Below are 27297 nucleotides of genomic sequence, written 5' to 3'. Positions count from 1 at the left end.
TGCAGCTCTTACGTCTTTATTGGGGCCAGACTTTATACAGGACTTTGTCTATTCGGCCAGAGTGTGCCCCGGGCGACAGGGTGTCCACAGCGCTGGCTGCAGAGGCCCGTGTTGTCCAGAAGTGCAGCCTCTGATCTCACCGTGGTCTTTGGTGGCGACAGATGACAGAGCCGTGAGCCTCTAAAATGCCGAAGTCTCTGTGGGTACCCACTGTCCCTAAGTGCTTGTTCCGTCCCACAGAAGGGGCGACATCCCAGGCCTGTCCCTGCCCCTTGCCAGGAAGGCACCAGAAGTCTTCACTGGTTGCTATGTTGACGTCCCATTTCGTCTGGGTTCCTTTCTTACTGGCTGGCTCGCTGTGGAGCAGCGGGGAGCGACACCGGGGCTGTGCGTCCAGCCGTCTCTCTCCCTCCCACACCCAGGACGGTGACGAGCAAGGGGCCACAGCTAATAAGGTGGGCAAGCGGCTTCCCTCATGGCAAGAATCCGGCCACTTGTTCCGGAAGCCCAACCTAAGGAAAGCCAGAGAGACAGTGGAATCACTCATTTCCGGGCCACCGGCCTGCTTTCAGACCCTGGGTCTCTAACGGACGCTCGGCCCGACACGGAGAAGGTGGCAGCGAGCAAGGGCGCCCAGCCTCCGGGAATAGAAGGTCCGAAAGAGCAGTGGCCCCCCAGGGCCCAGGCGGGGGCGATGGGAGGCTCCCGGCCGCTGCTGGGCAGCCTCTGGGGGCGCCACCGCCAGAGCCCCGGCGGGTTGGGGGGGGGGCCCGCGTCCTGCCTCCTCCTTGAGCCCCTCTCAGCAGCACAGTCCCAGCACCCAGGGTGCAGGCGGCCCAGCAGCTCCACGCCCATCACCCCGGCAGTGGCATCCAGCTGCAGAGCAGAGGTCCTGAGGATCGCTCGCCCCCCAGCGCCCCCCCCTCCTTCCACCCCGCTTGGGTCTTCCTCCCACACCTGCAGCTGACAAGCAAGTCCCCAGGCCAGGCTCTGCTTTCAGAACAGGCCGCTGGCTGGGCCGGCTTCCAGCAGGAGACCCAGACCCCGACCCTAGGGAGCAGGGGGCCCTGGACAAAAGCCGGGGCTGGGCCCGTGACCTCCACTCCCCAGCAGGCCAGCCCTCGGCAGCAGCGGGGGGGACATCCTTCCTGACAACTGCAAGGCCAACGCCCATGGCTTTGACAGCCTCGGAAAGAGCCAGAATCTTGCAGAACAACACGCAAGAGGCCTGCGCTGTTGGCAGTCTGCCAAAGATTACCAAGTGGCTGCCACTGGCAAGGCCAGGCCATGCAGGGCTGGTGCAAGAACAGCATGAGAGACTTTTGGAAGGTGATGAAACACGCCCCCCTGCGCTGGTTGTGTGGCAGTGCTCTGGGGAGGACAAGGCACACACTGCAGTGCTGGGAAAACGTCTGAGCAAACCCAAAGCCGTGACGGAACAGTGGAGAAATGTGACTACACGAAGAGAACCAGCTCGAGTCCAAACACACCAGCACCAAGTTGGTGGGAAAAGATAACTGCAATTCCTCTCACTCCATCCCACTAACGAGTCAAGAGCCTCTAGTAGAAGTCAAGGAACAAAAGACCAACAGTCCAGCAGCAAACAGGGCAAAATGATGGAAAAAAGCCATTTATACTAGAACGACTGAAAAGGACCCTTCGAGCTCTGGAAAGATGCTCAAGCTTTCTTTTTGCCTCACCCGCGTCATACGAAAGTGCCTGAGCCAGGAATCAAACCAGCGTCACGACAGTGACGACTCCATATCCTTAACTGCGAGGCCACTGGAGAACTCCTTCAAGCTTCAAACTCTCTTTTCTTTATTTTTCTTTCTAGGGCCACACCTGCGGCATATGGAGGTTCCCAGGCTAGAGGTCGAATCGGAGCCGCAGCCGCCAGCCCACACCACAGCCATGGCAACACCGGATCCTTAACCCACTGAGCGAGGCCAGGGATCGAACCCGAATTTTCACAGGGACTACATCGGGTTCTTAACCTGCTGAGCCACAAGGGGAACTCCTATGCTCACTCTTACGAGAGAAGAGCACGTCTGGCAGATGGCACAAGCCCACGGGCTGGACCCCCCTGACGTGGGGCAAGGCTACGGGGCACGAAACCACTCCTGGGGGAAGGACCCCGGCACGACTAGCCCCTCTGCAGAAGCTCAGGGGTGCTGCTTCTAAGAAGCCAACTCAGAGGTACACACGATTGATGGCCAGGGCTTTGCAGTGCAGAGTCATTTATGACCATAAAACGATGATCGGTAACAAACCCAGTGTCCATGGGCAGCGGACAGGTTCGATCCAACTCGGCGCAGCCGCCACCAGGCCACCACTCAGCCCACGCCCGCGGCGCTGCCCTGTGCCAGGCGGCTGGCAGGAGGGGTCCCGCCCGTCTGGGCCGGGGAAGCAGCTCCTTCCGAGAGCCCGGCCTTCACTCCTGACTTCGCTGGTGCAGGCAGAGGATGAGCGAGCTCCAGAGACAAGCGGTTCAAGCAGACAGAACAAACAGAAAGAGCAGAGCGTCAGGCCTGGCTGGGCTCCGTGCGCCCAGAAAGAGGTCGACCAGCAGGCGGGGCGGAGGCGTGAGGCCCGCAGCTGGCTCCGGGGCCCAGAGAAGGGGCCACCCTCAGTCTCGGAGCAGGAGAGCGCAGCGTCCTGGGCTGGCCGGCGGCGGGCGGCCTACTCGATACACTCCATGACATGGATCTGCAGGGTGTCCATGTCGGGAGCCTGGTACTGGCACTTGGGGCAACAGAAGTTGGGGGGCTCCTCGGGGGGGCTTCTCCTCTGGCTGGGCAGGGCCGGGTGAAAGGAGTGATGAGCTGCGGAGAAAGAGCGGGCACCGTGGGGGCGGGCTCCGCGGGCGTCCCCACGCGCAAACTGCAGGGGGCAGAGGACAGGGACTCCATGGGACCCTGGGATCCAATGAGCGGGATCAGCAGCCCTGAGGGGGAGGGGTGGCGGGTGCAGCTGCCCCCCGAGCCCCCCCCCGGCCCCCGGGCTCACTCACCTGGGGCGGGGGGCAAGGTGGGCTGGGAGACCTCGACGTGCCGCTTCCTCATGTCTTCGATCCTTGGAGAAGAGAAACCGTCCGATCAGCAGGGACGAGCCAGTCTCCCCCGCGGGGAAGCCGACGGGGCGGGAGGGCGGCGGGGAGGGGGAGGCCCGGCCCCAGCGCCCCCACCTGGCCGATTCCTGGCAGCTGGTCTTCAGCCGGCTGTACTCCCTCTGCAGCTGCTCCAGCTGCTCCTGCAGGAGCTCCTTCCTCTCAGCCAGCTGCTCCCGGGCCTGCCGCTCGGCCTGGAAGTCCGCCTTGTAGATGTCGGCCTGGCAGAGCCAAGACAGGGGCAGCGCCCGCCGGCCGTCGGCCTCTTGCCAGACGCGGCTGCCGGGGCACCGGCAGAACCCGCTCCTGCCCCCCCAGAGCCCGTGGCGCGAAGCCGGTCACCCCGAGGGCCCGGAGGGGTCCAGGAACACCGCGAGGGCCTCGAAGTCACAGCGCGCCCAGGCCAGGCCCCCAGGCAGGCCCCCCAGGCCAGGCTCACCTGGGCTTTGAGCACCGGAACCGTCTCCATCACAATCTTGTGCTGCTCGGCCTCCTCCTTCAGCTTGTCGATCACTTCCTGTTTGGCCACCAGGGCCTCCTCGGCCTGCTGCAGCTGCTGCTTGAGGTCTTCCAGCTGCAATCCCTAGAGACGGGCGAGGGGCTAGCAGCCCGAGCTGGCCCAGGCCGGCTGCCACGCCAGGCAAGAACCAAGAGGAACCAAGACCGGCCCGGCTGCCAGGCCGCGCCCGGGGCATCGCTGTGCGCGCAGCCCCGGAAAGCGGAGGCGAGGCCGGAGCGCTGCCTCGCCCTTCCCGGCGGACAGCCCTCCTCCGGCCCTTCGAGGGGCGAGGGGCGAGGGGCGAGGGGCACGGGCCACCGTCTGTCCTGAGCGGGTCCCATGCACTAATGCGCCACCACATGCCAGCTCAGCTGAGGCCCATGGGTCCTTCCACTCTGCCACCTGGTCAGAGGTCTGCTGTCCCTCACATGACCCATGACCCCCCCCCCACACACACACACACACACACACACACACACACACGACCCCCCCCCACGCACACACGCACACACAGACCACTCACAGACCATCCAGCCCTCCCTCCCTCTGCAGACCAAAGGGTCACGGTTTTGTAACTGACTCTTTCTCACGTGACCAGGCTCTACCCTTACAGGTCTCTTCCAGACAAGTTCACGCTGGACGGCGTCCTTCTTAAAAGGTGATCACTAGAAACCGCACCCCGTGCAGGTTAGATGAGGACAACCTAGAAAAGGGCTCCCAGCGCCCCCCAACGGTAATACGGAGACATTTTGAGAGAAAGCCAAGCCAGGTGCCAAGCTGGCGCCGACAGCCGGCGGGAGAGACCCGCCACGGACAGCAGCGTCACCAACCCCCTGGGCTGCTCCCGGGTCTGGGAAGGTGGGGCCTGGGATTTGCCCGAAGGGGGAGCTCCCCTGGTCCCAGGCTGCAGGGAGAGCAGCAGGGCTAGGTCAGCCCCAGGCAGCCTGGGGGACACCCGCCCCCAAACACTCACTCGGTTGCGCTCGCTGCTCACCACGCTGCTCTTGATGTGGTTGTCATACTCCTGGAAAAGCTGGTGGTAGGCCACCTGCAGCTGGGCCAGCTTCCGCCTGAGGCAAAGGAGCTTTGGCTGGAGAACCACCCGGTCCTGCCCCAGCCATGGCTTTCACTGCTTCCACCTGCAGCCTCTGCCTTCTCACCGTCTCCGCACTACACAATGTGCCTTCCAGGGAGGGCTCTGCGCCTCAGAGGCCGTCAGTCAGCCGCGAGGCAAGCTTTGCCAACTCGTTGACATCACTTTTCTTCAATGTAGCATTTTTTAAAGCATCAGAAGAAACACTTATAATAAGATACAGCTGTCCTCGGAGTTCCCTGGTGGCCCTACTGCGTTAAGGATGCGGCACTGGCATCAATCCCTGGCCTGGGAACTGCCCCTTGCCACGACACGGCCAAAAGAAACTTTTTTTTTTTTTTTTTTTTGGCCATACCTGTGGCATGTGGAAGTTCCTGGGCCAGGGATCAAACCTGCACCACAGCAGCAACCTGAGCCACAGCAGTGATAACACTGGATCCTTAACCCACTGAGCCACCAGAAACATTTTTTAATAAAAATTAAAAATAGGAGTTCCTGGAGTTCCTGTCGTGGCTCAGTGGTTAACGAATCCAACTAGGAACCACGAGGCTGCGGGTTCGATCCCTGGCCTTGTTCAATGGGTTAAAGGATCCGGCACTGCCGTGAGCTGTGGTGTGGGTCGAGATGCAGCTCGGATCCCGCGTTGCTGTGGCTGTGGTGCAGGCCGGCAGCTACAGCTCCGATTCGACCCCTAGCCTGGGAACCTCCATATGCTGCGGAAGCGGTCCAAGAAATGGCAAAAAGACAAAAAAAAAAAAAAAAAAAAAGTCAGCTTTAGACGTCCATGATGGCCTAGTGGGTTAAGACAATCTGGCACTGGCACTGTCACAGCTCAGGTCACTGCTGTGGCTTGGGTTCGATCCCTAGCCCGGGAACTTCCGCATGCCATAGACATGACCAAAAAAAAAAACATAAAAAATATATTTTAAAAGTCAACTCCATTAAAAATCGGGAAAAGCATAAGGACGGTCTAGACTAAAGAAGACTCAAAGGGCATGCAAGTGGCACACAGGACCCCGGCCCCGAGGCTTTGAACACGTGGGCCAGAGGGTAGATCTGAACGCGGGCAGGCAAAGGCCGCCGCAGCCGGCACTCACTTCTCCTCCGAGGCGGCCTGGCGCTCCATGCGCAGGGCGGCCTCCATGCTCTGGCTCTGCAGGCGCAGCTGGTCCACCTGCACGCTGTGCTGCTGCTGCAGGGCCTCCCGCTCGTTCTCCAGCTGCCGGACCTGCTCGCTAGTGGCGCGAACCCTGGTGGCAGGAAGGGGAGGTCACCGGAGGGCCCCAGCAGGAGCAAAAGTGCTCGAGGAACCCTGCAGCACCAAGAAAGACTGCAGCAGAAGGCACTGGGGCCAGGGGTGAAGGAGGGGGTCCCAGGGGAAAGAAGCCCCAGGGACCTGCCCGTGGGGTTCCGAGAGGTGGGTGCTGGGGGCCATGGCCAGAGCAATCTCAGTGGAGGAAAGGAAGTAGAGCCAGCCAGCAAAGACAGCCTTTCTAGAAGGTGGGGCGGGCGCAGGTGAGAAGTGAGGTGAGGCGGGGGTGGGGGGTGGAAAGTGGGGTCAGTGGCTCCACGGCTCCCCCACCCCGCCCGCCACCACCGCTCTAACAGTGGCAAGGAGGTGGCTGGCTGGCCCATCTGGAGTCCCAAACGTCTACATCTGCGAGATCCTCCCACCTGCCTGCCCGGGAGAAGATCCTGGATCCATCCACACTCAAGCTGTGACAGCTCGGCTCTCCTCACCCGGGTCCCCCAAGGGGCCTGACCCTCTGATGGGGGCCCGTCACCCCACGGCCCCGCCTCGCATCTCCACACTCATGTCTGCTCACAGCTCCCTCCATCCCCAGCTCCAGGCTGCAGCCACGTCATCCTGTGTCCCGGGGGCGACAGTGGCTGTTCTGAGTGGGGGGCGGCTCCTGGCCCTCTCCTCTGGTCTCATCTCCACACCTGGCCAGCTATATCCAACTCAGATGTCCATCTGTGACCCGACAAAACTTAGCTGCCGGCATTGTCATCGCCAGACGGAAGTGCTGTCTGCCAGGGGCCCGAGAACAAGGAGGACAGCCGTTCTGATGTGACAGGCCTGGCGCTCAAAGGGCCGCCACATGTACGAAGTCTGGATCTGTTTAAATGGCCACACCGAGCGATGGGAGACGCAAGCAGGCTCCCTGCCCTGAGCTGCCAGCCAGCATTTCCATCTCAGCCACGTGGGGGGACAAGAGAGGAAGATGCCCAGAGCCTGCAACTGCGGGGTCATTAACTGAGCAGAGTCAGCCACAAAACTGCAGACAGCGTCACGCCTCCAGCAGTCTCTTTTATGTGCACAGAAAAAAGGCAAGAAACACGTGGCAGTGTCCTAGAAATGACACACGTGCCTCTTAGAGAAGTGGGGGTAGAGACGAGCCCGGCGGGGAACCGGGAAGGCGACCAGGCCAGCGGGCTCGGCCCTGCCACACACACGCCCTCGCCGCCTGCTTTCTAGAGGGAGGCTCCCCGCTCGCTCTGAGGATGGCGGGGCGTCTAAACGCCGCGCTGGGAAACGCCTCGGGCCTCCGGGCGCAGCGCCCAGCGCACCGGGAGAGCTGCGGCCAGCCCTGCCGCCTGGACCCGTCTCCCTGGACGGCAGCCACCGGGCAGCGTGAGAACCACAGAGACGCCCGTGCCCTTTGACCCGGTGAGCACAGCTACAGGAAGCAGCCTCTGCAGAAGAGAGGGGCCAGCAGGGCTGGTGTGAGTCCCCTACGCTGCCAGGACACTCGCCCTCCAGATGAGGGAGGTCCCCATGCCTAGACCGTGGGCACAACACGGTGGCCTATGGGGAGCACCTGCTTTCCTCCAGGAGTCAGGAGGCTTGGCGTGTGCTGGGCCATGACCAGCCCTCCATCAAACTCAGGGCGCTGAGTCTCCAGTGGCGCCCCAGGCCTCCAGGGAGGCCCAAGTCGCCGCCAGAGAAGGGAGGAAAGGAGGAGGGGGCCAGAGGCAGGGGGTGCTCCGCCCCCGCCCTGGGCCTTCCGTCCTCGGGGGTCCTGGGCCGGGAGGGCACTGTGATCACGTGGACTCGTCCCCCCCACCCCGCAAACGGCCCCTCGGGAATCATCCAAAACTCTGGCAAAAAGTCAGCGGCCTCGGGCAGGGCTCTCCCTCCACGCTCACCTGCTCTCCAGAGCCTGCCGCTCCTTGGTGGCGGCCTCCAAGCGACTCTGGCTCTCCTGCAGCTCCCCCAGCAAGGACGTCACCTGGGCTTTCACTGAGGCCTTGTCCTCTGCCATCTGCTGCACGAGAAGAAGCCACGCCACGTCAGCACTGAGACCGGCCACCCCCGGGGCTCCTCTCCTGCCCCCGGCACCCCGACTCATCTCCCTCTCATCTCTCGAAGCTTCTCCCCCAGCAAGGCCACTGAGGATGGGGCCAGAGGAGCACAGAGCTGCCCATGCGGGCTGAGCCCAGCAGGAGTCTCCCCACCTTGCTGAGACTCAAACATGTGACAGAAACCTGCGCGCTCCCCGGGCCCCAGGCCACTAGCAGGTAAGAGGGAGTGACGCTGTTCCCACAAGTCCTGCACCTGCCCCAAAACTCAAGAGTTCTCCAACTCCCCACCGCCCAGACGCCCTCCCAAGGCTGTGCAAACCCTGGGCCCGAGACCTCAGGCTGCTCAGGCCCAGGGTCAAGCCTCAGGCCCCCACCCCTACACGCAGCGCCACCCACCCCGCCCGCCACTCATCCCCCTCCTTTTCACGCCCATCTGCGTGCACCTGAGGATGATCGGGTCGGTCTCAAGGTTTCCACTGCCCTGGACAGGCCAACGGCTTCCAAACCCTGAACCCCCACTGAGCCAGCCAACGGCCTGCCGATCGCCCTGACGCCCGTCCGCAGGCCCTGCTGGCTAAGGCGCCCACTGCCACCACCCCCGCCCGCCCTGGTCAGAGCCCCGAGGATAACGGCTTCTCTCGACTCTGTGCGGCCGCCCGAGGGTGCTCCTGGGGACCCCCGGGGGAGAGGGCAGGCGGCCGGCGCCCCGCTACCTGCTGGCAGGTCTTCAGGAGCTCCACCTCCTGCAGGGCCTGCTCCCTCTGCCTGCGCAGCTCCAGCTTCTCGAGGCTCAGCCTCTCGACCAGGCGCCTGGCCTCGCAGAACTTCTGCATGAGAAACTCCTTCTCCTCCCGCTGGCTGCCCTGGAAACGCTGCAGCTCCTCACAGCGCTCCCGCAGCATCTGGTTGCTCTGCCGGATGGCATCTGGCGGCAGAGGAGACGCAGAGGGAGGTGAGGGCGCCGGCCTCTCCCAGGCAGCGCACTTTCAAAAGCAGTGGTGCCCATCACGTGCCCATGCTTTTCCAATCAAACATTAAACACATCAGGTGCACTGAGAGCTCTGGGTCCGATGCCACCTTTTTTGTAAGTGACGCTGGAACTCGTCTATGTTCTGCTCGGGTGGGAGGCAGGCCTACCCTAGGGCACCCGGTCACTGCCTCCAGGATCAGGGGGCCGGCCACACAGGGCAAACGTCCCTGTGGCCCTGCTGCCGCAGACTGGGGGCCGGAAGCCTTGGAGCCAGCCGGCCGGTCACCGAAGCCCCACCATCCTCATCGACATGTCCCAACGGGGACGATGACACCCATCTCACGGGACAAGGAAGGTCACACAAACAAGCAGCCAAGAGCCGGCACACAAGACCAACTCGGGGACCAGTCGGTCGTCCTCTCCCCACACACCCAGCGGACACCCCAGGCGGCAGAAGGCCATCGTGAGCGACAAAACTCATCAGCGGCACGCAGAGGTTCTAGCAAGCACAGAGCCAGATGACACGGGGCAGGCAGTGGCTTCATGTCACCCTCTGGTCAAAACACGTGACCAGCTAACTGGTGCCTGCTACTGGAACATTCTTTCACTAGAACTTCAGCAAGTTATTTTCTCTCCCCTCCTTTTCTTGGCTGCACTTGCAGCATGTGGAAGTTCCCAGGCCAGGGGTTGAACCCGTGCCACAGCAGCGACCAGAGCCACAGCAGTGACAACACCAGATCCTTAACCCACCGAGCCACCAGGGAACTCCTACGGCAAATTCTGAGCCCCACTCCAAAGCCACCTTCTGGACTCCACGGTCCCCACATGACTCCTCCTGTGCAGCTGACCAACAAGCCTTGGACAAGGCCTCTTGCCGAAGGCAGATGGTCCCCCCCAACGGCCACCTGCCAAGCCTCCGTCCGAGGTTCACCTCAGCTCCCACAAAACCTCTGTTTTGGGGGTTTTTTTAAAGATCTTTTTTTGGGCCGCACTCACGGCATGTGAAGTCCCTGGGCCAGGAAGCAAACCTGCACCACAGCAGCGACCTGAGCCACTGCAGTGGCAACACTGGATCCTTAACCTGCTGCACCACAAGAAAACCCACAACTTTTGTTTTTAATTGAGGTAAAATTCACGTAACAGCAAATTCACCATTTTAACTATTTTAAAATACACAATCAGGAGTTTCCGTTGTGGCTCAGCGGAAAAGAATCTGACTAGCATCCATGAGGACGCAGGTTTGATCCCTGGCATTGGTCAGTGGGTTAAGGATCCGGCGTTGCCCATGAGCTGTGGTGTAGGTCACAGATGAGGCTCAGATCCCGCATTGCTGTGGCTGTGACGTAGGCTGGCAGCTGCAGCTCCAATTTGACCCCTAGCCTGGGAACCTCCATATGCCCCCAATGAGGCCCTAAAAAAAGACAAAAAAAATACACAGTCATTCAGTGGCTTTAATGTATTCATATAGTTGTGCACCCGCCCCTCCCTCTAGTTCCAGTGCATTCCCATCACCCCCAAAAGAAACCTCCCACCCACAAGAGTGTCACTGAATGAGAGGCTAGGGGTGCCCCCCCCGGATGCCCCAGGCTACTGCACCAAAGGGGCAGCTTGCCAGCAGCGGAGGCCCAGGGCACAAACCCGAGGAGGAGGGGGCGCTGTCCCACGCGAGGGGGCCAAGAACGGGTCACACCTGAGGGGCACGGAGCCATGGCCCCTGGGACCCGAGAAGGTGACCCCGATACAGGGGAGGACGCGGAGGCTGGGTGAGTGGGGCTGGGACGGAGGCGGGGGGGTGGGGGGTGCCGAAAAGCCCTCGACCCCCCGCCCCCGGCAAGTGCTGCTGGAGCACAGCCCTCCGTCAGGTCCCCGGCGCCGCCTGGCCCCTCCTTCCCAAAGCCGCCCCCCGGCCCTTCCCAGGGAGGCCACGCCCGTTCCCAGCGCAGACCACACCCCCTTCCTGGAGCAGATCCCGCCCCCTTCCCAGGAGACCCGCGCCCCTCCCAGTAAGGCTGGTTCTGACTGACTGGTCAGTACATGAGTACGGAGACACCAGGGCCTGGCGGCGTCGGCCCAACCGGGACAACGCAGAAGGGCCATATTCCAGCTCAAGCCCCTTGCAGGGTGGGCCTCTCCCTGCACCCACCCCTGCTTCTTCGCTGCCCTGCCCTCCCCTCCCCATCTGCAGGGCTGGTCCCAGAGGACTCTGAATAAACCTCCTGCGTGCCTCCCTGGATCTCGGCGTCCACTTCCCGGAAACCCCACCTGGACCAGGGCGGGGGCGGCGGCTGGGACCAAATCACTAACCCGCCCGGGTGCACGCCGCCCCAGTCCCAGGAAGGCAGAGGTGCGGCAGGTGGGAGGCGCCGGCCCGGGATCTCGGGGCACAGGCCCGCTGCCGCCCTCACCTCGGAGCTCTTGATTCTCCTCCAGGCAGCGCTGGAAGGTCTCAGGAGCACCCTGCTCCGAAGGCAGGTGGAGCATGGTTGGCTTCCCCAGAGAGGACTCTTCACCCAGCACGTCCTGGTCCCCTGCCGGGCCGCCGCTAGGCTGCACCATCTCACACGGCTGACTCTTCCAGGGGGTCCTGCTCATCCAACAAGTCAGCGTCTGAAAGAGATGCCAGCAGAGGCATCGCGTGAGGAGACCCAGGCAGAACTCTCCTACCCTGCAGGACAGGGAGTGCCAGGGCCACGCTCGGCAGAAGGACAAGCACTTTGCCAAGTGGAAAAGGCGCTAAAAAGGGCTCTTTGGTCTACGAGTGGCTCACATTCCCCTCATGTGGGGCTCGCAAAGGTCACGGTTCAGCACCGGCCGTAAACGGCGCCTCAGGCTAGCTCCCGGCTGGACGCTGAAGCTGCCGATTTCACCACAGAGGAGAATCGACGGAGATGAGGTTGGGAGGCAGGGGTCGCTGTGCTGGAATGCCCACCCTCCCCACACCTCCAAGCAGTAAGATGGGTCCACTCCCTGGGCCCCGGAACCGGGACTGATTGGGAAAGGGGATTTGTTGGAGTTCCCATTGTGGCTCAGCTGGTTAAGAACCCAACTAGTATCCATAAGGATGCAGGTTCGATCCCTGGCCTCACACAGCGGGTTAAGGATCAGTATTGCCGTGAGCTGTGGTATAGGTCACAGACGCAGCTCAGATCCCGTGTCACTGTGGCTCTCACTCATGTGGGCTGGCAGCTGCAGCTCCAATGAGACCCCTAGCCTGGGAACTTCCATATACCTCAAGTGTAGCCCTAAAAAGCAAAAAAAAAAAAAAAAAAAAAAAAAAAAAAAAGGGAAAGGGAAAAGGAAAGAAGGAAAAGGATGTAATACAAGTGAAGGATCTGAAATGAGGTCCTCCTGGATCAGGGGAGCCCTAAATCCAATGATGAGTGTCCTTCTAAGAGACACAAAAGGAGAGACAGACACAGAAGAAGCCACGTGAAGATGCAGAGACTGGAGTGATGCGGCCCCAGCCCAGAGATGCCTGGAGCCACCACAGGCTGGAAGAGGCAGGAAGGACCCTCCCCTGGCGCCCCCAGAGGGAACAGGGCCCTGCCACGCCCTGACTTCAGGCTCCTGGTTTCCAGAACGGAGAGAGGACAAATGCTGTTGTCTTAAGCCATCTGCCTTGGACTCTCTCACGGCAGCCTAGGAAATCAATGTACCTAGTGAGAAGGGCTTCACAGAGACCACTCAGAACCTGGTGGGCATTCCCTGGAGCTGAGCACCCGAAAGCGGGAGCTGGGCTTGCAGCCTAAGGTGGCAGGGCCGAGAGTCAGGCTGAGCTGTGTGCATCGTCCTGTGAACTAGAGGCGGGGGCAGGGGGGCGCTCTGCGGGACAGCACCCGCCCGGAGCCCTTTTAAATCCTGCCCAAGAAAACCGACTACATGGAGGAGGAAGCCGATCCCAAAAGAAGCTTCCAGGAGAGAGCCTGAGCTGCAGCTAGAGACGTTTAACACCAAACAAGCTGGGACGTTTCGCTGTTACACTGATACTTCTCTGAATAACCCCCTGACCCACCAGCACTATCTGACCAACCGCTGAGCCCTGAGTCCAGAACAGCCACCACTTCACTGGCTGCTCCTGCTCTGGCTCTTTCCGTGGACCATCCTCGCCACACTTTTCATGCTGTGATGCTCCGGGGCTCCTTTCTGGGATCTCATCTTTTCTCTAACTACAGCTACTCCAGCGCTAATTCCATCCAGACTCCCAGCTTTAACCCCCATGCATCAAACTCAGCATCTCAGGCTGGACATCTAATCCTCCTCTCAAAACTCACCTCTCCAGAACTGCACTGCTCACAGTCCCCAGAAGCCGGCTCCACCCACAGCCTCCCTTATTATTAGGTGACAGCACGTCCACCCTCCGGTCAGCAGGACACAACCTGGGAGTCCTTCTTGAGTCCTCTCTGGCCCTCAGGGCTCACGTCTAATCCATTGGGAAATCCCGTCAAAAGGTATCTTAGAATCTATTTGAGGACACTAAGCAATTAATGTTAACTTATTTTAGGTGTGATACTTGGTACTGTGGTTGTTTCTTTCAAAGTCCATTCTTAGAGATGCATCCTGAAACATTTACAGCGAAATTATAAGGTGCCTGGAATTTGGTTCAAGGTAATGGGGGACCTGCTCGGTATGTACCTGAGAAAAATGAAAACACAGGTCCACGTGAGACTGCTCTTAGCGGCCAAAGGGTGGAAATGACCCACATGTCCATCGACTGATGAATAAACACAATCTAGTACATTCCTACCCTACCATGTTAATAATATTGAGCAGGAGTGGCGCAGTGGTTAACGAATCCGACTAGGAACCATGAGGTTGCGGGTTCGATCCCTGCCCTTGCTCAGTGGGTTAACGATCCGGCGTTGCCCTGAGCTGTGGTGTAGGTTGCAGACACGGCTCAGATCCCACATTGCTGTGGCTCTGGTGTAGGCCGGCGGCTACAGCTCTGATTGGACCCCTAGCCTGGGAACCTCCATATGCCCGGGAGCGGTCCAAGAAATGGCAAAAAGACAAAAAAAAAAAAAAAAAAAAAACACTGAGCAACACAGAGAAACAGCTCACAAGAAACCACATATTATGAGTCCATTTATGTGAACTATCCAGAATAGGCAAACATAGAGAGATGGAAAGACTAATAGATGCTTAGAACTGAAGTAGATAAGGTGATGGGTTGATGAAAATGTTCGAGAATGAATGGTGATGGTTGTGCAGGTGTGTGAATATACTGAAAAGCAGTGAATTGTTCACTTTCAATGGGTGAATTGTGTGGTATGTGAATTATATGTCAATAAAGCTATTTTTGAAAATAAGAGATTATGAGGGGTATAAATTAAGCAAAGGTAGCAACAGGTTGATAACTGTTGACGCTGGGAGGTGGGTACCTTGGGTTTATACTATCCTTTCTACTTTTGCACATCTTTGGTATTTTTCACAATAAAACGATCCGAGCCCCATCATCTCTCACCTGGATAACTGCAATAACCTCCTAGCAGATCACCTTGCTCCAACCCTTGCCCCCTACGTACAGTCTGTTCTACCCACCGCGCCAGAACAATCAGACCAAAAGGTAATTCCTACCACGTCTCTCCTCTATCCAGATCCCTACCATAGTTCCTCATGGCCCTCCGCCAAAAAGCCACAACCCGTACAACAAGATAGTAGGCCGTGCACTATCTGGTCCCCCATTGCTTCCTCTCTAACTATTCCCCCCTCGCTCACTCTATTCCAGGTATAGTGGCCTCCTTATGGCCCATTCATCCTCAAGTCACAGAACTGATATGAGGTCCGGCAGACATTAACCGTTGTGCAAAGTGAGCAAAATGAAGCGCATGAGGAAAGATGCTTAGCTGTCAAATTACCCTTGAGGCTTTTTTAAAGAACTTAACAACTTCAAATGTAGTCAAGTTCGATGAACAGAAAATGTCTCCGAAGTAGAATAGTCATCCACGAACTAGGGGTGTGGTCAGACTCCGCCGCGGCAGAGGAAGGAGAGGCGAAAACTGCCCCGCTCGTCGCCAGAGTAACCTGGGTCCTGAATTGGCCAGCCTCGGCGGGTGATCTAGAAGCGGGCGGCAGAACCGGGCCGGGGCCCAATAGGAGGGGAAAGCCTGGTCGTCCAGGGGGGGTCTCGGAGGTGGCGGAACGCCCACCAATAGTACCCTATCTTCGGAGAAGAGGACCACACCTGTCAGCAGAGTCGGTCCGACGTGAGAAGGGCGGGAGCGGCGGGTCCCGAGCGCTCCTCGGACCCCGGCGCTCGGAGAAAGTTCGGGTTCCGCGGTCGCCCTTCCCTTCTCGGGCTGCCAAATTCCCATTTCCTGCTTCCGGTGTCGTAGCTGTGGGATCCGGAAGTAAAACACTCACACTCCGCCCCCACCCCGCCCCCAGCAGGCCCGCGAGAGGCGCGAGGGAGACTTGTCCCCAGACGGAAGCCCGAGCGTACCAGGCTCGGCTGGCCCGTAGGACACTCTTCAATAATATGCGTCGCGACCCGCATTTCCCCTTGTCTCTCCGGCGGCGGCATCCAGCGAGCGGCAGGTCGGCTGCCCCGCCCCCACTAGGGGAGGAGCCACGACGAGGCTATCATGTGATAGGGCCAGTTTGATCGGAGTCGACGACCCGTCCAGTGAGGGGGCGAGGCTAAAGAGGGCCCCGCCTACAAGTGGGGTCGAGGGGCGTGACCACGCTGCCGGCGGAAGTGGAGCCCTTCTTGAGGGCGCAGGACAACCCCGGGCTGACGAGAAAGCCAGACTGTAGGGGCGGGGCCAGGCCAGGGATGGGAACGCGGGCGAGCTGTGGGGAGCTGCACACGGACTCGCGAAGCATCGGGGACACGGCGCAGCGGCGGCGAGGACAGCAGGGGGCCCGCAGCCCGGCGGCCGGCGCAGGTGCTCAAGGGGCGGAGCGGGTCAGGCCGGCAGGCCTCGCGCGGGAGCGGGGGGGGGGGGGGGGTCCCACCGGCCCGAGATGCGCGCGCACCTGCCTCGCCCCGCCTCTCGGGGGAGGGGCACACGGAGGCCCCGCCCGCGCGCCTCGCCTGAGGCTGGTCAGCTCAGACCAGGTGCCCGCCCCCGCCAGTTAAATGGGCAGGCGGGGCGCAGCCCCAGGAAACTGCCGGGAACTCCGGGGCTGCGAGCGCGAAGGGCAGCAGCGGTGAAGCACAGGTAACTGAGTGGGCGAACGCTTTGATTTGCCACGCTTGGGAAGGGGGCAAAATCGAGAGGGTGTTAACTGATCTAACCGTCCCCTGCATACCCCCATTGGGCCCCTGAGGGGACCCCGAGAGGGGCGGGGATTGGCCGGGGTCTCCCAGCGGTGGTGGAGGAGGACTAGATCTACACTGTCAGCTGCTTGATCTAACTTGCTCCAGCTCATTGAGGAGCTTCCGCCTGAATCCTTGGTGAGATGGCCTTAGCAGGTGGTCCGATGTTCCAGCTTGGTGTTACTCCCCCAGAGCTGAGGCCCTCGTTGGAGTCCACTAATGCTTAGAGTAATGTTGTAATGTACACGCTGAAAGAAGGCTGTCTGGAGAGTATGACCAGAGCCAGCAGTTTCTCATCCCCCAACCATCCTGCTCGCAGCCATTCCCACCAAGTGGTTTCAGTAATCAGGCATCAGCTGGACGAGAGCCCAAAGGACTCCTCCAGAAAGGGGCCAGCCAGCTTCTCAGTGCTTTCCGGTTCTCCTGCCTCATCAATAAGTTTTTTTTCCTCCAGAGAGTACCATGGCAGAGCAGGTGGCTCTGAGCCGGACCCAAGTGTGCGGGATCCTGCGGGAAGAGCTGTACCAGGGCGATGCTTTCCATCAGTCGGATACACATATCTTTATCATCATGGGAGCATCGGTGAGTCTCCCCCAGGCCCCACATCTTAAATGCAGCAGACTTAGAGCAGGACATGGCTTAGGTCCCTTCCCTCTCCGTGCCTGGGCTCGCCCACCTGCTTGTTATAGGGCCTCTCCAGCTCTGCTTGGCTGGGCTCTCCCTCCTGCTCTTGCGCCACTATCACCCCAGCACCCCCTGGTGTAGGCGTATTGCAAGGCCTTGCTGAAGTCTGTGTGCAGCCATTGGCTGCAGCCTCATGCCCTGGAGCCCGGAGGTCCGCAGGGGCTGTGTGCTTGGACTTCCTCCTCCGTGGGGAAAAGTGAGAGGCAAACAGGGGAAGCTGTTCATTCTGGGAGTGTGTTTTCCAAACTCGCGTCTGACTTGGTAAACGGCGTGAAGTCAGTTTAGTTCCAGAGGTAGGATCTGAGGTCTGATCTCCACCTTGTGTCTGCCACGTCAGGTTCCGTGAGGACAAACACTCAACTTTGCTTTGAGCAGCATCTCTTTGCCCCAGCTTCTAGGGCCTGCTCAGGAGCTACGACCAGCCCCATTGTCTAGCCAGTGGACCTGCCATTTTGCTCTGATCAGAAAGGCCAAAGAGTAGACACAGAAGGGGGTGGCTCCTCAGAGAGCCATGACCCGCAGCCTAAACTCCCTCTGCGTGCCGTGCCGTGCGACCCAAGCTCTCCCATGGGGCAAGACGCAGGCGGCCTGCTGGGGTTTCCTGTGCAAGTGATCTGTGTCCTCTTTTCCCTCTTAACCTTGGATGTGACCAAGAATCTGCTACCCGTGGCATCCACTGCTTTGCGGGTAACTTACTGTATAGACCTTGAGCGAGAGTCCTACCGGAACTCCTTAGCTCTTGACAGGGCAGGCCACTGTCCCTCTGTGCCTTCCACGCTGCTGTCCTCTCAGCTCTGGGGAACTCACCGCCTGCTCCCTGCCGACTTTGTGATTCTGGGCAGGACTTGGAAAAGGAGAGCCAGAAGGCGAAGGCTACCTTAAGCACTATCCCTTGAACCTTTGTCACCCGGCGACTGGGGGGTGCGCAGGAGGAACACACAGGGGGACAGGCTTATCCTGCACCCTGGCCCCAGCCCGGTCCGCTTAGAGGAGCCTCAAACCTTAACACTTGGAACTCTGACCATTCGGCCCTTCATCCAAGAACCCGGATGGTTTTTCCTCCTTCCTCCATCCCCACCCCAGCCTGTCGCAGGCCTCCGGAAGTGGCCCGTGGCCCCAGGCGCTGCGCCTCGCCGAGAGCAGCCAGGTGTGACCTGGGCCAAGTGTCTTTTCCCTCGTTGTCTCCACTTATCGACTGAGGGCTTTTGAAACAAGTGCCCAGGGCCCTGCGGAGCCGACCCTCTGACCCCTGGTGGCCTTCTCTTGTGGCCTGGCTCTGGGTTAGGCAACTTCGTGTCTTTGCAATCGGCTGGGTTCCCCTTTGCTCTCCTCTGCTCCGGGGCGGCTCTGCAGGTGGAGTGGGGGCGCCGGGGGTCCTGGGGGAGGAGCCTCCTTGTTTGTTTCTCCCTCCTCCTGCTCGGCAGGGGCGCCCAGGCTTGGGGGCGCCCCGGCTCGGGGCTGGCTCGGGCAGCACCTGGAACAGCTCCCGCCCCCCGCCACCCTCTAAGGTGTCCCTCCCTCCCTCCTCCCCAGGGGGTGGCAGCAGCCGCACAGAGAACTTGCTGGTTGCACGGAGCAGCAGGGTCTGAGCTCGGCCTCCCATCCGGAACCTGCTGCTCCAGGAAACCAGTGAGGTCTCTGTTCGTTCAGCCGTCTGGCACGGCGCGTGCTGGAGCCCCTGCTCCCCAGCCTGGCGGGGGCCCAGGGTGAGCGCATGTGACAGAAGACACCAGCAGGCCTTGGTGTCCGCAGAGCCAGGGCCACAGGAGCCTGGCACCCGGAGGGAAGAGCAGACCTGGAGCCCCGGGCTGTCCTCTGCCGCTTCGCCCTCGCCTGCCTGCCCACCCGTTGCCCGCACGCCCCACTTCCTTCCTGGGGGCGGCCCAGTGCTGCTCAGGAGTTACCCAATGGCTTTAGGCCACTCTCTCTTCCCTTCTCGGGACTCTCACGTCAGCAGGAAGGGAGAGGAGCTAACTCACTGTCCCAGTCCAGAGAGCTCTGGAATGAAAGGATTCCGTTTCTGCGAGAACAGAGTACCGTTGGGTCTGGCAGATGCGTCTGCCCCCATCTGATAGGACCTCGGCCAGGCTGGGGCCACTCCCCCCCCCCACCGGAGATGGCGGAGGAGGGGGGGAGGGCAGGAGAAGGGCCTGGGAGCCCTCGGGCAAGATTGGCTGCCTGGCTGCCGGAGGGTCCCTCGCCCCTCACCCCTCAGCATCAGATCCCCACCCAGCCCACAAGGTCCCTGGACCCTCCCTGTCCTCAGGGTGTTTCTGAGCTCCCCCCCCCCCCCCCCGCCCCCGCCACTGGGCCGATAAGGTTCTTGCTGTGTCATGGTGACGCTGGCGCACCCCCAAAGGCCGGTGATTCATGGGCCCCGGGTGTAGGAGGGAGGGCCGTTTTGTTGCTTTTGCGGCCCAGCCTGGCTCGCCAGCCCCAGGTTCTCTCGCCTCAGGGGCTGGGTGGGTCCTTGACCCGAGTGACCACAGGGGGACAAGGATGGCCCACCCCTGCCGGGCCTCCAGAGTTCACTGCCGCACCCTCGGCCCGGAAACACTCAGGGACTGAGACTTTAGAGACCTGGAGACTGAGGTCAGATCTGGGCGGTGACAGGCAGGTGGTGCCCCAGGTCCCTATGCCCCAGCCGGGCCCTTTCCTGTTCCTGGCAGCCGGAAGTCTTAATCAGGTCTTGCTTCTCCTGCAAAGTCACTGAGTGTCCCCAGGCGGTTCCTCCCCTGCTCTGGTCCGCAGGCAGAAGGGGGGTTGGGGGAGATGAAAGGCCTCCCACCGCCTCCCCGCCAGGAGCCCTTGGCCCTCAGCCGCCCCCGCACGCGGTGTGCCCCTCCCCACACGGCTTCCTTCGCACAGAGGAGTCTGGCCCAGGTGGGCCCCCTGTCCCCGCTGTCCTGGGTCCTACCTCGCCGTTCCCATGGGTGACCTGGAGCCCAGCGGGCCGCTGGTTTGGGGGCTGAGCTGACTGAAGCAAGCAGGTTCTGTCGCTGCTTAATCCCAAAGGGCACGGCGAGACCAGACAGCGCGGGGTGTGGGGCACACCGTGACTCAGCAGGCAGGAGACCGGTCCCAGTTGGTCGCAGCCCGCTGGAATTTGATCGAAGCAAACATTCCCGGTGCCCAGAAGGCCAGGGAGGTGGGAGGTGGGTGCGGGCTGTGGCGCTGCCGCTTCCCAGGCTCAGTCAGCACTGATTGTCGCCAAGAGGAGGCCCAGAGTGGGGCCTGGAAGGGGAGCTTGAGGCCAGGCTGGGGTCAGAGCTGGGACCCTGAGGCTGCTGTCCCGGAGCCAGGGCAGCCACACGGGGAACCCTGGTTGGGGAAGCACCCACTCTGCGGTCCCAGCAGGGACCAGAGATGGCAGAGAGAGGCTTGGACTTGTCCCTCTGCAGAGAGCGGCTCTCCCCAGGACCCTGGGGACAAAACGAGGCACAGGAGGAAGGCGAAGTTTCAAGTGTCGGTTCCGGCTTCCGTGGGGCAGTCGCTCCCAGACACGGACTCATCCGAGGCTGGCAGCTCCTAAGAGGTCACTTTGCTTGGGGCGTTCAGGGCCTTCCTGATTACAGGGCGGCCTCACGAAAGAGCCAAGGGCCCCTCTGTCGGGTGACCAAGTGAAAGCCTGTCACGCTGGACGAACTGGCTCTGAGAGCAGGGACTTGGTGACATTCCAGCGAGTCTCCTGTCACCGCTGTGGGAGTGCCATGTCGCTGCTCCCAGTTGCCGTGTGGTCACACCCTTGGTTTTATTTTGGAAAATCTCGCGCAAGCACAAGTCAGCAGTGGCGCAGACGGCCGCCCCCATCCCCAGGCCCGCCCTCTGCTCCGTTAGTGTTCTTTTCGGTGGAGTTTTTAGGCGAAATTTGTACCCACTGAAAGACGCACATCCTCCGTGTCCCATCGGGTACCCATTTCCATCACCACAGAGGCTGCTCCCATCCCCCCAGAAAATTCTCGGACGGCCAGTCCACCTCCTGGGCCAGACACCCATGGATGGAAGTTCCGTCACAGTAGCTGACTTTTGCCTATTTTTTTTCTCTTGGCCATGCTGGCAGCCTGTGGAAGTTCCCAGGCCAGGGATTGAACCCCCGCTGCAGCCGCGACCTGAGCTGCTCCAGTGACAACACCGGGTCCTTAACCCACTGCGCCACAGGAGGACTCCGGCTTTGGCTATTCTAAAGTTTCACTTAAATGATGGCAGAGCATTCCGTCTTGTGTCTGGGCTTTTGGCTCAGCGTAGGAGTTTTGAGAGTCACGTGTGCTGGGTGGGCCCCAGCTCATGCCTTTGCTGTTGCTGAGTTTGTGTCCCGCGGAGTTGGTGTCCCACTGTATCCACGTCCCGCTGTGTCCACCCCGTGTTGATTGAGTGGCGCGTTTGGCTTGTTCCCGACTTGCGGCTGTTGGGAATTAAGGCTGCCGTGAACATGCGTGTACAAGCATCTGCCCCGCGTCGCCTCCAACACATGGTGGTGTCAGTCTTGCAGGTGGCAGCCACGCTAGTAGGGATGAAGCGGGACCTCATCATGATTTGATTGGGTTTTTCTTTTTCTTTTTCTTTTTTTTTTCTTTTTTTTTTTTTGCGCGTTCTTGGCCAGCCCTCGGCAGATGGGGTTCCTGGGCAAGGGATCAAAGCCGCAGCAACACCAGATCCTTAACCAAGGCTTGAACCTGCATCCCAGCGCTCCAGAGACACCGCCGATCCCGTTGCGCCACAGTGGGAACTCCATGGATCTGTGTTTTTCTAACAACTGATTGTCTTGAACACATTCTCGTGTGTTTATTAGCCATCGATTTCTCTTCCTGTGAAGTGTCTGGTCAAGTGCTTTACCCGTTTTTGGTGTTTGTTTGGTTTGTTTGGTTTGGCCATGCCCACAGCATGCGGAAGTTCCCAGGCCAGGGAACACAGCAGTGACCTGAGCCACAGCAGTAACAGTGCTGGATCTTTAACGTGCTGAGCCACCCGCGAACTCCCTTTTACCCATTTTATTATTTTGTTGTAGGAGTAATTTGTACGTTCCCATCTGTGGCTCGTCTGTTCTTCTTAATAGTGTCTTACAGCGAACAGGAGTTTCTAACTTTGAGGAAGCCTTAGTTTAGCAGTTTTTTGGGGTATTGCTTTCTGTGTCCTAAGAAACCTTTGTCTGCTCCCATCTATTGATTTTTTTAAATCCCACAACCACGCTGAAATCTCACTAATTGTAATACTTTGTCGGTAGCTTGGCTTGAAGGTGATTTTCTTTTTTCTTTTCTTTTTTTTGTCTTTTTATTTAGAGTCGCACCCACAGCATATGGAAGTTCCCAGGCTAGGGGTCGAATCGGAGCTGTAGCCGCCAGCCCACACCAGAGCCACAGCAAGGCAGGAGCCAAGCCACCTCTGCCACCTACACCACAGCTCAGGGCAACGCCGGATTCTTAACCCACTGAGTGAGGCCAGGGGTCGAACCTACAACCTCGTGGATCCTAGTCGAGTTCCTTAACCACTGAGCCATGATGGGAACGCCAAGGGTTTGTCCGTTTTCATTAGTCTATTTCCAACACCACCTTTTGGCTTCGATGATCATTTGGGGGGTTTTCCATTTTATCAATTGTTATTTTCCATTGTTTCCCACCTTGGCACTTGTTTGGTTTGTAAATTCTGCTGTCTTTCTAATAACTTCTTCACTTAAATGCTGAGCTCAGCAGCTTCAAGCCCTTCTTTTTGGGCAACCTAAGCATTTAAGGCCACATCTCAGGAGCTTGGATGTGTGCTACCTCTGTTGCCCTTTCATTCTGCTGAATCGGGGGGGGGGGGGGGCGTTGCCCGCGAGCCCGGTCGGTGGAAGCAGCCCCCTTGTTTTGGCTTCCGTTCGGCCTGCTCGCCCTGTGCCTGGAGATGGGGGGGTCTGTGGGTGCCTCCCTCCTGGCCAGCGCAGGGTCTCTGCCTCAAGGGGCCTCCGGTGCCGCGCGGCACTCTCAGCTCACGGTCAGGGTCAAGGGGTGCGCACAGGAGCAGAAGGGTGCCCAGGACTCCCGGGAGGCGCTGTAGGGCGTGTCCTCGGCTCCTAACGCCGCCTGTTTTCTCTGCCACAGGGCGACTTGGCCAAGAAGAAGATCTACCCCACCCTGTGGTAAGCCTGTCCCCCGCTGCCCCGCAGCCTCCGTACCCTCCTGCCCTCGCCACAGCCACGCTCTGCCCGCAGGTGGCTGTTCCGAGATGGCCTTTTGCCCGAAGACACATACATCGTGGGCTACGCCCGCTCGCGCCTCTCCGTGGCTGACATCCGCAGGCAGAGCGAGCCGTTCTTCAAAGTCAGTGGCCTCTAGGGTGTCCGCGGGAGCCCCCCCAGCCCCCTGCCTCCTCCCAACCCAGCACCCCTCCCCGAAGCCCCCCACGCCCTTCCCCACCTCCTCGTACGCCTGGTGCCTGGTGACAGGAGGCCTGCAGGGCCAGGGACACCGCCTGCCCGCCTGGGAGCCCTGTCCGCCCGCGGCCCGGAGCCCCACACACCCCCCACCCCGGAAAGGTCGACAGCCCGTACTGTGGCCAGCGGCTTTCTCCCGGGTCAAAGGTTCCTGGGGTCTGAGCCGTGCCTCTGGGCACCCGCAGCTGAGGTGGGAGAGCGCCTCCCAGGCTGGCTTGGGGGCGAGCCCACCCTGCCTGTACGCTCGGAGCCGGAGGGCCCGCAGCACCAGCCTCGCGTCCCTGTTTCCCAGGCCACCCCCGAGGAGAAGCCCAGGCTGGAGGAGTTCTTTGCCCGCAACTCCTACGTGGCTGGCCAGTACGACGATGCGGCCTCCTACGCACGCCTCAACAGCCACATGAACGCCCTCCACCAGGGGTCCCAGGCCAACCGCCTCTTCTACCTGGCCTTGCCCCCCACCGTCTACGAGGCCGTCACCAAGAACATCCGCGAGACCTGCATGAGCCGCGCGTAAGGCTGGGCTTCCTCCCTCCCCGCCTCCTGGCTGCTCCCTGCCCCGGGCCCCGCTGCTCCGGGGGCGTCTGAAGGGCGGAGGCCCGCCTATTCTTGCCATGACTGGGCTCTCCAAAGACGGGTCGTGGAGGTCACTTCCGACAGCCTTTGCCAAAAATACTGCCCCGCGTCCTCACCAGCCGGAGCACCTGCGTCCACCTCCTTAGAAATCCTGCTGCTCCTGGCCGCAGTCCCCGCTGGGACCACAAGGTGGCAGTGTCGCTCCACGAACCGCTTGCCGCCAGCTGCCCGCTCTCAGGCTATGCACGCGGCCCAAGGTCGCCCCGCCGCCGCCGCCGCGAGGGGGCGATGTTGCCCCATGAGAGCCCCGCTGCCTGAGGCGCAGCCGTTTCCCGTTTCCGGAGCCGCGGCTCCCCCAGCACTGTCCCGGGGCTGAGTGCAGGGTGCCGCTTAGCCACATCCACGCTCCATCAGGAATAAAGGATCCTTTCCCGTGTTAAAACCCGCACAGGGGAGTTCCCGTCGTGGCGCAGTGGTTAACGAATCTGATTAGCAACCATGAGGTGATGGGTTCGATCCCTGTCCTCGCTGAGGGGGTTAAGGACCCGGCGTGGCCGTGAGCTGGGGTGTAGGTCGCAGATGCGGCTTGGATCCCGGATTGCTGTGCTTCTGGCGCAGGCTGGTGGCTACAGCTCCGATTGGACCCCTAGCCTGGGAACCTCCATATACCGCGGGATGGGCCCTAGAAAAGACAAAAAGACCAAAAAAAAAAAAGCCCTGACGCCCCTACGCCTGATCCCCCACTAGCTCCCAGGCCGCTCCCTACGCAGTGGGGACGCAGCGTGGGCAGGAGGGGAGCCGCACGAGTCTGGGTCGCTCCTCGCGGTCGCCAGCCAAGGCTTCTGAGGGCCCGGAAAGAAAGGCCGGCGTCTGGGGAGCGGGGGTTCGGGGGCGAGGAGGCTCCGCGGCCTGCTCCCCAGAGAGGGTGCAGGGGTGACCCAGCTCTGGCGCCCACAGAGGCTGGAACCGCGTCATCGTGGAGAAGCCCTTCGGGAGGGACCTGCAGAGCTCCGACCAGCTGTCCAACCACATCTCCTCCCTGTTCCGCGAGGACCAGATCTACCGCATCGACCACTACCTGGGCAAGGAGATGGTCCAGAACCTCATGGTGCTGAGGTGCGGCCGGGCCAGGGGAGGCCGGGGCCCCGCCGCCCCCCGCCGCCCCCGCGTCCGCACCAGCCTCCTCCTGCCTCTCCGGTAGGTTTGCCAACAGGATCTTCGGGCCCATCTGGAACCGCGACAACATCGCCTGCGTCATCCTCACCTTCAAGGAGCCCTTTGGCACCGAGGGCCGTGGGGGCTACTTCGATGAATTCGGGATCATCCGGTGAGAGCCCCTCTCCCCTTCCGGGAGGGCGACACAGGCCTGGGCTCACCCCTCCCTGTTCTGGGCTCCTCCGCCCACCCTGAGGTGCACGTTGGGCGGCAGGAGGGTCTGAGCAGTCGGAGGGGGCCTGAAGGGCAGGAGTCCCTGTCATCTTCCTTCCCCCGAGGGGACCCGGCAGGCACTGGGCAGCCCTGAGCTTCTGGGACCTGGCCACCCAGGAGGGGACGAAGGCACGCTCCCCGCTCCTCCCGAGCTCGGGGGCCCTGACCCAAGTTCCCCCTGCTTGTGCCACCAGGGACGTGATGCAGAATCACCTCCTGCAGATGCTGTGTCTGGTGGCCATGGAGAAGCCCGCCTCCACCGACTCGGACGACGTCCGTGATGAGAAGGTGGGTGGGGGGAGGCGCACCTTCCAGCCCCATTGCCTCTCTCGGCCTCAGCTTCTCCCTCAGGAGAAGTCGAGGCGGGCTCGAGGGCCCTCGAGCGCCCGCCTCCAGCGGGGTTAGCAGAGCCGGCCGCTGCCGAGGCCCGACTGCACCGGCCGCTCACTCCGCCAGGAAGGCCATGCTTGCCGTCGCGTGGCTTCCTCGTGACCCGCGGGCCCCCCCTCTTGCAGGTCAAGGTGTTGAAGTGCATCTCAGAGGTGCAGGCGAGCAACGTGGTCCTGGGCCAGTACGTGGGGAACCCCAACGGAGAGGGCGAGGCCACCAGAGGGTACCTGGACGACCCCACGGTGCCCTGCGGGTCCACCACCGCCACCTTCGCGGCTGTTGTCCTCTACGTGGAGAACGAGCGATGGGACGGTAGGGCCGGCCCGCCCGGGAGGCCGGAGGGGACGGCGCTGCGGCAGCCCGCTCACGCTCCCTCCCGGCCCGGGCCGGCCTTGTCCCCCAGGGGTGCCCTTCATCCTGCGCTGCGGCAAAGCCCTGAACGAGCGCAAGGCCGAGGTGCGCCTGCAGTTCCGCGACGTGGCCGGGGACATCTTCCAGCAGCAGTGCAAGCGCAACGAGCTGGTGATCCGCGTGCAGCCCGACGAGGCCGTGTACACCAAGATGATGACCAAGAAGCCCGGCATGTTCTTCAGCCCCGAGGAGTCCGAGCTGGACCTGACCTACGGCAACAGATACAAGGTGCGCGCCGCGGGGGCCGGCGGGGGCGGCGCGGCGCCCTCAGCGCCACCGGCGACACCCCCGTGACCACCCCCACCCCCCCACCCCCGCTTGCAGAACGTGAAGCTCCCCGACGCCTACGAGCGCCTCATCCTGGACGTCTTCTGCGGGAGCCAGATGCACTTCGTGCGCAGGTGAGCCGCAGCCCGCCCCCCGCCCCCACCCCCCGCCCCGTGTCCCCGGTCCCCACAGCCCCCAAAGCCACACCGTGTCCCCTCAGCGACGAGCTCCGGGAGGCCTGGCGCATCTTCACGCCGCTGCTGCACAAGATCGAACGCGAGAAACTCCAGCCCATTCCCTATGTTTACGGCAGGTGCGGGGGGTGGGGGCGCGGGCTGGGGGTGGGCTGGGGGCGGCGGCGGGCGCAGGGGCTCCCTCTCATCTGCCCCCCCCAACTGTCCCTGTCCCAGCCGCGGGCCCCCGGAGGCGGACGAGCTGATGAAGAGAGTGGGGTTCCAGTACGAGGGCACCTACAAGTGGGTGAACCCCCACAAGCTCTGAGCCTGCGCCCCCACCCCCCCACCCCCCCCCCCCCCGGTGCTGTCCCCGCCCAGCCCCGCCCCGAGGGGACCATAGACTTCAGCCTCACATTCCCGCCCGCTCGGGCCGCCCCGCCCGCCCTGGGCCCAGTACATTCCTCAGCCAGGGAGACTCCAGACACCGCGGCCGTGGCCGTGGCCGTGGCCGTGCCCGCCTTTTCCACCCCGGCTCCTGGGGGCGGACTGGAGCTGGGGGAGCCCCCGGAACTCGGGGGATGGGGACAGGCATGTGCGAACCAGCCGCGGTGCCACTCCACATTCCCGCGGCTCCCCGCATCTGCACTCCTCGGCCCATCCGCGCCCCTCAGAAGCAGAAGTGGTGGCGGGGGGGCCCACCTCCGTCCCTGCCATTAAATCCACAAAGAGA

The 27297-nt window shown here is 61.5% G+C and overlaps 2 protein-coding genes across 24 annotated transcripts; one reads left to right on the top strand and one right to left on the bottom strand.

Moving 5' to 3' along the window:
• Positions 1-19934, bottom strand: IKBKG (inhibitor of nuclear factor kappa B kinase regulatory subunit gamma). Of its 21 annotated transcripts, none has more exons than XR_014834494.1 (11): positions 19834-19934; positions 11380-11581; positions 8718-8929; positions 7849-7967; positions 5796-5948; positions 4579-4675; positions 3546-3689; positions 3185-3327; positions 3011-3072; positions 1701-2822; positions 1-512 (listed from the first exon to the last, which is right to left on the bottom strand). XR_014834494.1 is itself a non-coding variant. In XM_005674040.4 (10 exons), exons 2-10 carry the CDS (start codon positions 11564-11566, stop codon positions 2680-2682), a joined length of 1260 nt encoding a protein of 419 aa, XP_005674097.1. In that variant the 5' UTR covers positions 11567-11581; positions 19834-19934; the 3' UTR covers positions 1-2679. The 21 variants fall into 21 exon arrangements, 14 of the variants coding, with proteins under 14 accessions (XP_005674097.1, XP_084862194.1, XP_005674092.1 ...); XR_309303.4 differs by lacking the exon at positions 19834-19934 and adding an exon at positions 15414-15598 and having other exon boundaries at positions 2271-2822; XR_014834495.1 differs by lacking the exon at positions 19834-19934 and adding an exon at positions 15156-15282.
• G6PD (glucose-6-phosphate dehydrogenase) lies at positions 15665-27297 on the top strand. 3 transcript variants are annotated; one of them, XM_021080744.2, is made up of 13 exons: positions 15665-15858; positions 16687-16814; positions 22991-23028; positions 23101-23209; positions 23615-23832; positions 24853-25011; positions 25097-25222; positions 25518-25611; positions 25839-26025; positions 26117-26352; positions 26449-26525; positions 26612-26704; positions 26802-27297. In XM_021080744.2, the coding sequence occupies exons 1-13, from the start codon at positions 15747-15749 to the stop codon at positions 26890-26892; spliced, it is 1668 nt and encodes a 555-aa protein (XP_020936403.1). In that variant the 5' UTR covers positions 15665-15746; the 3' UTR covers positions 26893-27297. The 3 variants fall into 3 exon arrangements, with proteins under 3 accessions (XP_020936403.1, XP_003360563.5, XP_084863685.1); XM_003360515.6 differs by lacking the exon at positions 15665-15858 and adding an exon at positions 16077-16134; XM_085007559.1 differs by lacking the exons at positions 15665-15858; positions 16687-16814; positions 22991-23028; positions 23101-23209; positions 23615-23832 and adding an exon at positions 21474-22196 and having other exon boundaries at positions 24546-25011.

This window comes from Sus scrofa, chromosome X (assembly GCF_054392235.1).
Source record: "Sus scrofa isolate SSC_HxYL_T2T_F1_AM1 chromosome X, Sscrofa_HxYL_maternal_Yorkshire_Landrace_v2.0, whole genome shotgun sequence".
Taxonomy (NCBI): Eukaryota; Metazoa; Chordata; class Mammalia; order Artiodactyla; family Suidae; genus Sus; species Sus scrofa.
Note: the sequence above shows the minus strand (reverse complement) of the source record. Positions and strands in the feature narration are given on the sequence as shown.